Raw genomic sequence first — 8,740 nt, 5'->3', positions numbered from 1 at the left:
ACGCACGGGTTACAATGGATATTATCACTGTTTATTTATTCCAATAACGACAACCAATACGGCACGACAGTAACTGACAACTCCACACTGTGTCCCCCACTAAACTGTCCCCCGCACACAACAGCAGGTAGGAACCAAAACCCAATAACTCAGAAATGTTACACCTGCATAAAACAATAGTCAAAGAGCAATTAATATACTTGAAAATGTAATGGGTCTATTAACTAAGGTTACAATAGCTACATATAGAAATCCATTAACGGGGGTGGATGTATCAAAATAAAACATACATACCTCTCATATTTACAGAGTGCTATCACACTACAAACATAGCTAGTAAAAGGGGTTAAACAGACTGTATTACGCATATAGACAAGTAACGTCACCGTTAGCTACAGACTGAAATTATTTCCGCGGGAGTTCAGTTAGCAACAGTTAGCAACTAGCGAACTAACCGTCACTTTGCTAACGTTAGTTATAACGTTACCGTACTTTTATGAATCAAAATAAATAGGCGATTCGCTTCGTGGATACTTCTAATAGGCCACGTTATCCCACATACAAATCCTATTTCACTTTCATACCTTTCTATAAGCCTAAACCAGGGGTCGGCAACCCTGGTCCTGGAGAGCCGCAGGGTGTGCTGGCTTTCATCTCCACCTTAAAATGAGCAACCGATTCAGACCCAAGAAACCAGGGGCCTCATTTATAAAACTGTGCTTAGGATTCACGTCAAAAGGTTGGCTAAGCATGAAACCTAGGACGTGCGAACGCAAAAAAATATTCTGATTTATAAAACAGTGCATACGCACGTCCCACGCCAGTTTTACTTTATAAATCACAATCAACTCTAAATGTGGCGCAACTTTGCCAGCTTCATGTCCCGCCCACAGTTGCCTATAAATAGGCAGTGAAACACCCCTAATGAATATGCATTTCACGAAGACGACAATGGCAAACGCTGAAAAGAAGGCCAAGAAAAGGGATTTCAGCCATTTGATTGCCTCTGAAAAGCTACAGGTGTGGGAATTATCCTGATTGATTGTAAATGACGAACAGTTCTGCACAGCGAATGTGATGATGACGATGATAATAATAATAATAATAATAATAATAATAATAATACACGTTATTTGTCTAGCACCATTGAAAACACAGTCACAAAATTAAGAGATTAAACTAACAAAAATGTATAACAATAAACACATTATAAAACATAATATGTGAATATGATAACAATATATGAAACTATGCTCGTAACATTTAATAACATGAAGTATTGTTTAACAATTCGTCTACATATTTGAGGGATTATTTTACAACAACATCTCCGTTTATATTTATCATCCTAAATCATATTTTTTGGGCACTCCAGGGAGCATCAATCAAACAGCTGTTTGTTTATTCGTTGTAAGAGAGGCTTTTATCCGTTTTTGCAAATTAACTCTTCGTATATGATACGTGAGAGGTAATATTTCATTACATTACATTATATTACATTGCATGGCATTTAGCAGACGCTCTTATCCAGAGCGACGTACAACAAAGTGCAAATTAAACACAAGAACAAGTGCAAATAGGACCTAGGAGGACAGTATAGTTCCGAGTCCTAGTGTAAACATGCAGAAAATCAGAACCCTTTAAGAGTACAATCAACAACAAACAATTTCGATTTATTTTACACAGTGATATCTGTTGTATATCATTTTTTACTTCTCTCGTCGCCAAATGTTGTGTTGCACCTATGAAGGGAGAGAACCCGTAGAGCGAGATTCAACAACACAACACTTTAATAAGAATAACAGGGACGAAGCAGGTCCTTACAGCAGCCATACCCAGCCACAACTCTCGGCAAATCTTTATACCTTTTTACATCCAGTTTCACTTCCCGTTTTCCTGGTCTTACGTCACGAGCATTAAAGGCACAGTTTCTCATTTCTCCAGTTAATGTGCGTACACATGGGTCAGAGTTTCCGTGGAGGACCGCACATTTTCCGTCAAGTTCGTTTTTTATAAATGCCAAAGTTTGCTTACGCATTACGCATTCTTTTGTGCCTACGCAACGTTTATAAATGAGGCCCCATGGTTGCCGACCCCTGGCCTAAACAGTCAGAAATAACATCATTGTACAGAGACGCTGTATCAGTGTGGTTTACATTCTGCTCAACTGTCGTCTGACGACTCCGACCGAGCGCAGTGGAGTCGAGCCGAGCGTCCGAACCCGAATGTCCTAGCAATCCTATAGCGCCCTCCTGTGACAAGAACTAGTATCGCTATAAATGAATAGTTCTCCTTCACTGCTATGCTGGCTGTACAATGAAGGTATTAAATAAATTACAAACATTCATAACATTTGTAAAATAAAAAATTAGATGGGGGGCCACTTAATCCAAAGTTTCCCACATATGCTTGCAAGCAATTCCAGCTCTGACTATTTCTTCCCTGGTCGTTAGATTCACGGTCACCCATCGTCCCCTGGACGTAACAATTTGGGGGGCTCGCCCGGGATCAGCATGGGGAGAAATGAGAAACTGTGCCTTTAATGCTCGTGACGTAAGACCAGGAAAACGGGAAGTGAAACTGGATGTAAAAAGGTATAAAGATTTGCCGAGAGTTGTGGTTGGGTATGGCTGCTGTAAGGACCTGCTTCGTCCCTGTTATTCTTATTAAAGTGTTGTGTTGTTGAATCTCGCTCTACGGGTTCTCTCCCTTCATAGGTGCAACACAACATTTGGCGACGAGAGAAGTCAAAAATGATATACAACAGATATCACTGTGTAAAATAAATCGAAATTGTTTGTTGTTGATTCACACCATGTGTGAATGTATTGGTGTTTTACTTTCACAGCAATTATACACTCTCAATTGGAGAGTGAACTTAAGATTTCACAAAAAAAAAAACGAAAAACTAAAACTAGATGGCGGTATTTGAGTCCTCAACAGGCCATCTACAATTATGCTACAAGTGTTTGACCTATAGGGCCAGGCGAAGAAATACCATGGCAACAAAGGAACCTAAAAAAAACATGACATAAAAATCCACCAGATCCTGCCATATTTCGGCAGCGCCACAAGATCCAGATCACATCGGCAGAGGATTTAAACTGGCGGTGGTTGTCACAGTCAATTCCCTCAGTGTGACTGCAAGATAAGATGTGAGGGTCACACTTCTGTGGTGAATTTGTCCTGTTTCACAGCTGTGAACCATATGAGCATCAGCATCAAAATTAAAAGCACTATAGGTGCTAGTGACCAGTAGTGATGCCTCTTGATATGGTCTACAGCCAGGTCCCATATCTTCCCGTCTGCGAAGGCAAAGAGTACATCAATAGGTTAGTTTGACAGCCACACTAATGTGGCTAAATAGTGGTCATGATTTTGTTCTCACAGTACTATTCATTTCATCTAGTCTTGCAAGTCAACATGAAATTAAACCAGGTTATAATCGGTGGACTTACCCCATTTGACCGTCAGATTTCCAAAATGGACTCCACAGCTATAGGACTCCTCAGTGCTGTTTGAGATGTCCAAGCTCTTTCTCAGCTGGCAGGTCCCATCCCCGTTCGGTCTGATCCCAGTGGACAAAAGGCCATCTTTTTCAGCCAAGATGTCTTTATCCCGATAAAACCCCACCGTCATGTTAATGCAGCGAAATCCTGAAACTAGGCAGGTAAGAATAACCTTCCCAGTGTTCCGGTACCTCTTAGCGAATAATGCAGCAGTGGGCTGAGCTGAAATGGCAAAAAAGGAAAAGGCTTAATATCCTGTGCACGAGGAAAGGCCTTTTTGGGGTAATGATGAAAATGTGCATTTGTATGTTTGAATGTTCAGGCAGTTTCAAGACAACTTTGTACTGTGTGTCCATTTTGAAAAGGTTGGTTTCCTGCGTAAAAACCATTGGAAAATAAGTTCACATTTTAAGTAAAGTACCATCCTCAATTTTTTTAAAAGAAGCAAGAGAAAACTATAATTTGGGAGCGTGCATGGAAAACATACTTTAATTTGCATATGTACTCTCTGGGGTTTTGTATGGCTGTCTGATTTTGTATAGTAGTAATTCAAATAATTCCCTAAATATTGCGTAGTTAAATTCTGATATCTTGGTAAAATATTTCATCTTTTTATAATACTGAGCAGCATGTAGCATAGCCAAGTGGCTAAGGTACGATGACTGCGACCCGGAAGGTTGCTGTTTCACACAGTAAGATCAGTGCATCTGTATAGCTGCTAAATAACAAAGTATATGATTATAAATTACTGCCGTATGTTCTAATTCCGTGGCGGCATGGATGGTGCAGTGGGTAGCACTGCCGCCTCACAGCAAGGAGGTCCTGGGCTCGAATCCCCGTCGGCCGGGGCCTCTCTGTGCGGAGTTTGCATGTTCTCCCCGTGTCCGGTTTCCTCCCACAGTCCAAAGACATGCACGTTAGGCCGATTAGAGAGTCTAAATTGCCCGTAGATATGAGTGTATGAGTGTGTGAGTGAATGGTGTGTGTGCCCTGCGATGGACTGGCGACCTGTCCAGGGTGTATTCCTGCCTTTCGCCCAATGTATGCTGGGATAGGCTCCAGCCCCCCTGCGACCCTGATCAGGATAAGCGGGTTCAGATAATGGATGGATGGATGGATGGATGTTCTAATTCCGTACGGGAGGACCATGGTACTAACGTGTCTCCTGGCTCTCCGTTTCTTCGTAGTTCGAACTCCTCATCACATGTCTCAGGCAGAGGAAGTCTAAGTAGAATGTGATATTTTTGTTGATGTCCGTGTCACTGTTCCACTTGGTTTCAATGGGGACAGCAGATCTCACTGAAGCCTCCCACTTTTGCCTGGAGATGTTGAAGGACAGGAAGTCCTCTCCATTCCATCCGAACTGTGCAAAGGTCCTCGTAATTCTAAAATACGGTTTTAGCTCGATCTCACAGCCGAATCTCCCCTGCAGGACGGCAGCACCTGAAACAAACGGATGTTTGCAATGCTGCAGCTACCTCCATGAACTGGAACTTTAACTTTAATATATTACTTTTTTTTTTAAAGCTCAAATATAGGGCTACTCACTCACCAGCCATTTGAATTCCTTTGTCATTTAAGATGGCAGTTCTGCCTCTGTCCCATTGCTGCATATTGAGGCGTCTGACTGTGTTCCACAGATCATGGCCGTCACCTTCACGCATCCAGTTTCGCATGGGCATGATGACCGCGCCATCGCTGCTGTAGGAGTCAACTGCTTCGCCATCGAGCCACAGAACTGAAGTGAACTCAGAACGGGTCACCGCAGTGTAGGTGCCTAAAATGGAGTGCACCTCATCTATACGCCGCAAAAGAAACAAACAACAAAAACACATGGAAAAACGCACGCACACATACACAATTAAAATTAAATAAAAAACATACATTGAATGTACTATAGTCTATGGTGGGAGGATATACAGGCGATATTACGGGGTTTTCCCGTACTACGAAGCGGAGTTACTGTCACGTTTCAGGTCTGTCTCGCCATGTTTTATGTTTATTCATGTTGTCTTAGTCACGTAGTGTCTTCATGTATTATGTTAGTCTAGGTTCGTCATGTTGTTTAGTTATGTTTCGTTACGATTTATTTTCTTGTCATGTCTAGTTATGTTTTCGTACGATTATATTCCTGGTTATGTTTAGTGGTTATCGTCTTAGTTTCGCGTTGTGTCATGTTTTGATTTATGTTTATTATTACGTTAACTGGTCACGGTTTATGCATACACTTTTACATGTTTTTCCGCAAACCTTGCGTTCCGCCTTTTCTCTCTCTCCTTCTGTCATTCACTTCCTAATTGTTTCTATTTGTCTATTTACTAAAACTACTAACGCTAGATCAGGATTGGGTAGAGACTAACAAACTAATCATGTGTTCATGTTACCTTACGTTTCTCGTGCATGTCATTTACTAATTTACTAATGCTAGGGCAGGATAGGTTTATTACTAACGATTACTAAGCTCCTTGTTAAACTTGTCATCCATCGCACCTGTTTTCCATTTCCTTGCTACGCTCTAACTAATTGTCTACACCTGCATTTATAGCCCAGTCGCGCAACTGTTCATTGCGAAATTGTCTGCCTCTGTTTACACGCAACTCTTGAGCATTTACTACCAGTGATTACACGTTACGAGCCACGCCTGTTTACCGACCATTGTTTATTGATTTCTGTTTTGTGACCATCGTTTGTTTTTTGACTTCGTCCTCGCCTACCGTTTTTGTACTTTTGCTTCGCTGATTGTTTCATGGTTTCGACTCCCGCTTCGTCCACGACGACGCCTCTGCCTGCCGTCCGTCTGTTCATCTGCCCCGCTGACAGCTCTCCTGCTACCGGACCTCCCTGCACGTCTACCGACGACGAGTTTGCCTCTTCCCTCGGCACCGTGCTTTTTGTTTGTTTACTTTTTGTTTGGCTGGATCTACGTGTATGGACTTTGCTTGTATTGACTACTCTCCTGGGATTCGTCCCGAATAAAGCCCTGAGGGGTCTTTATATTACTATTGTTTCTGAGTCGTGCATTTTGGGTCCAACCCCCACGCACCCGTCTCAGTTACATCTGTGTAAAAATCGAATTTTATTGAAAGTAGTTCGAATCTACTGTCGGACATAAACTGTATGTGAAAGGGTAAAACGAAACTTACCCGAGTCAGTCCGCCGAAAAATGACAGAGAGTAAGAAAGTAAATAAATGGCTATGAACGATAAACATTTCAAAACTTGAATGTCCAAATTGCAAGGAAAACGGTCTACATATAAATATAGACCCTCATAACCAAGGGTTTTGTTGTGGATGAACAGACTAACACTGAACATTTAAGCTCCATAGTTCCACACACCCAGCTATATCAACGTTACTCAACAGCTCTTGTTTTGACGGAACTTCTGTACAGGAAGTCTAATCGTTGCCAACTTCACGGAGCTAGATTGAGCTGCGTGAAGTTAGCAAATGTTGCTGGCCACAGTTGGAGACTTTCGGATCGCATTTATAAAAATGAATGTTCGGTGAATAAAATTGGAGCAACAAAGGACTGTAGAAACAATTTATAGTTTTTGAGTTATGAGCTATGCAAATGAGTTGGGTGGCAATTGACAGTCTATGGCAACGTATGGCCACCCCACACTAGAAACACAGCAACAATTGCTCGGAACAGGATTTCACAGAAAGGACTGTTTAATATTAAAGATATGGGTCCAGCTAACAAATGTATGCCCCCTTTGATTTTGAAACAATTTATAGTTTTTGAGTTATCAGCTATGCAAATGAGTTGGGTGGCAACTGACAGTCTATGGCAATGCATGCCCATACCACACCTGACAGACAGCAACAACAGGTGGCAAACAGTTTTTATTGAAATTTGTGCAGAATTTTATATTCTCTGCAAATACATCACAATCATATCCAACTGTATTAATTTAACAATTAAAATTGACAAAATTACAGTTCATAAATAATTTTATTCACCGAACTTTCATTTTGATAAATGCGAACCGGAAGTCACCAGCAACATTTTGCCTCCTTCACGCAGCAACTCAGCTTCGTAGTACGGAAACGCACGGTTAAGGCTTAAGTTTCCTCACTAACCCCGTAATCTCGCCTGTATATCCTCCCACCATAGACTAAAGTACATCCAATGTATGTATGCACTGTAGTATATAGAGGGTGTGTAGGTGAGTGCGTGCGTTTTTCCATGTGTTTTTGTTGTTTGTTTTTTTTGCGGCGTATAGATGGGGTGCACTCCATTTTAGGCACCTACACTGCGGTGACCCGTTCTGAGTTTACTTCAGTTCTGTGGCTCGATGGCGAAGCAGTTGACTCCTACAGCAGCGATGGCGCGGTCATCATACCTATGCGAAACTGGATGCGTGAAGGTGACGGCCATGATCTGTGGAACACAGTCAGACACCTCAATATGGAGCAAAAGGACAGAGGCAGAACAGCCATCTTAAATGACAAAGGAATAATAAATATATAATATATAATATATAAGTAATATATTAAAGTTAAAGTTCCAGTACGTGGAGATAACTGCAGCATTGCATACATCCGTTTGCTGCCGTCCTTCAGGGGAGATTCGGCTGTGAGGTCGAGCTCAACCCGTATTTAAGAATTACGAGGACCTTTGCACAGTTCGGATGGAATGGAGAGGACTTCCTGTCCTTCAACTTCTCCAGGCAAAAGTGGGAGGCTTCAGTGGGATCTGCTGTCCCCATTGAAACCAAGTGGAACAGTGACACGGACATCATCAAAAATACCACATTCTACTTAGACTTCCTCTGCGTGAGACATGTCATGAGAAGTTCGTCCTACGAAGGAGAGCCAGGAGACACGTTAGTGCCATGATCCTCCCGTACGGAATTATAACATACTGCAGTAATTTATCAGTATGTACTTTGTTATTCACCCGCAATTGAGCAGCTATACAGATGCACTGATCTTACTGTGTGAACCAGCACCCTTCCGGGTCGCAGTCATCGTACCTTAGCCACTTGGCTATGCTACATTCTGCTCAGTATTATAAAAAGATGAAATATTTTACCAAGATATCAGAATTTAACTACGCAATATTTAGGGAATTATTTGAATTACTGCTAGACAAAATCAGAGAGCCATACAAAACCCCAGAGAGTACATATGCAAATTAAAGTGTGTTTTACATGCACGCTTCCAAATGATTGTTTTTTTTCTTGCTTCTTTAAAAAAAATTAAAGATGGTACTTCACTTAAAATGT

General features: G+C 41.6%; 1 protein-coding gene across 2 annotated transcripts; it reads right to left on the bottom strand.

Annotated features, from left to right (window-relative positions):
- Nucleotides 1–2,751: 2,751 nt before the first annotated feature.
- On the bottom strand, nucleotides 2,752–6,855 carry LOC133125144 (class I histocompatibility antigen, F10 alpha chain-like). Of its 2 annotated transcripts, XM_061236887.1 has the most exons (5): nucleotides 6,653–6,855; nucleotides 5,062–5,307; nucleotides 4,668–4,952; nucleotides 3,459–3,731; nucleotides 2,759–3,305 (listed from the first exon to the last, which is right to left on the bottom strand). In XM_061236887.1, the coding sequence occupies exons 1-5, from the start codon at nucleotides 6,717–6,719 to the stop codon at nucleotides 3,163–3,165; spliced, it is 1,014 nt and encodes a 337-aa protein (XP_061092871.1). In that variant the 5' UTR covers nucleotides 6,720–6,855; the 3' UTR covers nucleotides 2,759–3,162. The 2 variants fall into 2 exon arrangements, with proteins under 2 accessions (XP_061092870.1, XP_061092871.1); XM_061236886.1 differs by lacking the exon at nucleotides 6,653–6,855 and having other exon boundaries at nucleotides 2,752–3,305; nucleotides 5,062–5,446.
- Between the last annotated feature and the right edge of the window lie 1,885 nt (nucleotides 6,856–8,740).

This window comes from Conger conger, chromosome 3 (assembly GCF_963514075.1).
Source record: "Conger conger chromosome 3, fConCon1.1, whole genome shotgun sequence".
Taxonomy (NCBI): Eukaryota; Metazoa; Chordata; class Actinopteri; order Anguilliformes; family Congridae; genus Conger; species Conger conger.
This window is presented reverse-complemented; position numbering and strand designations above follow the sequence as displayed.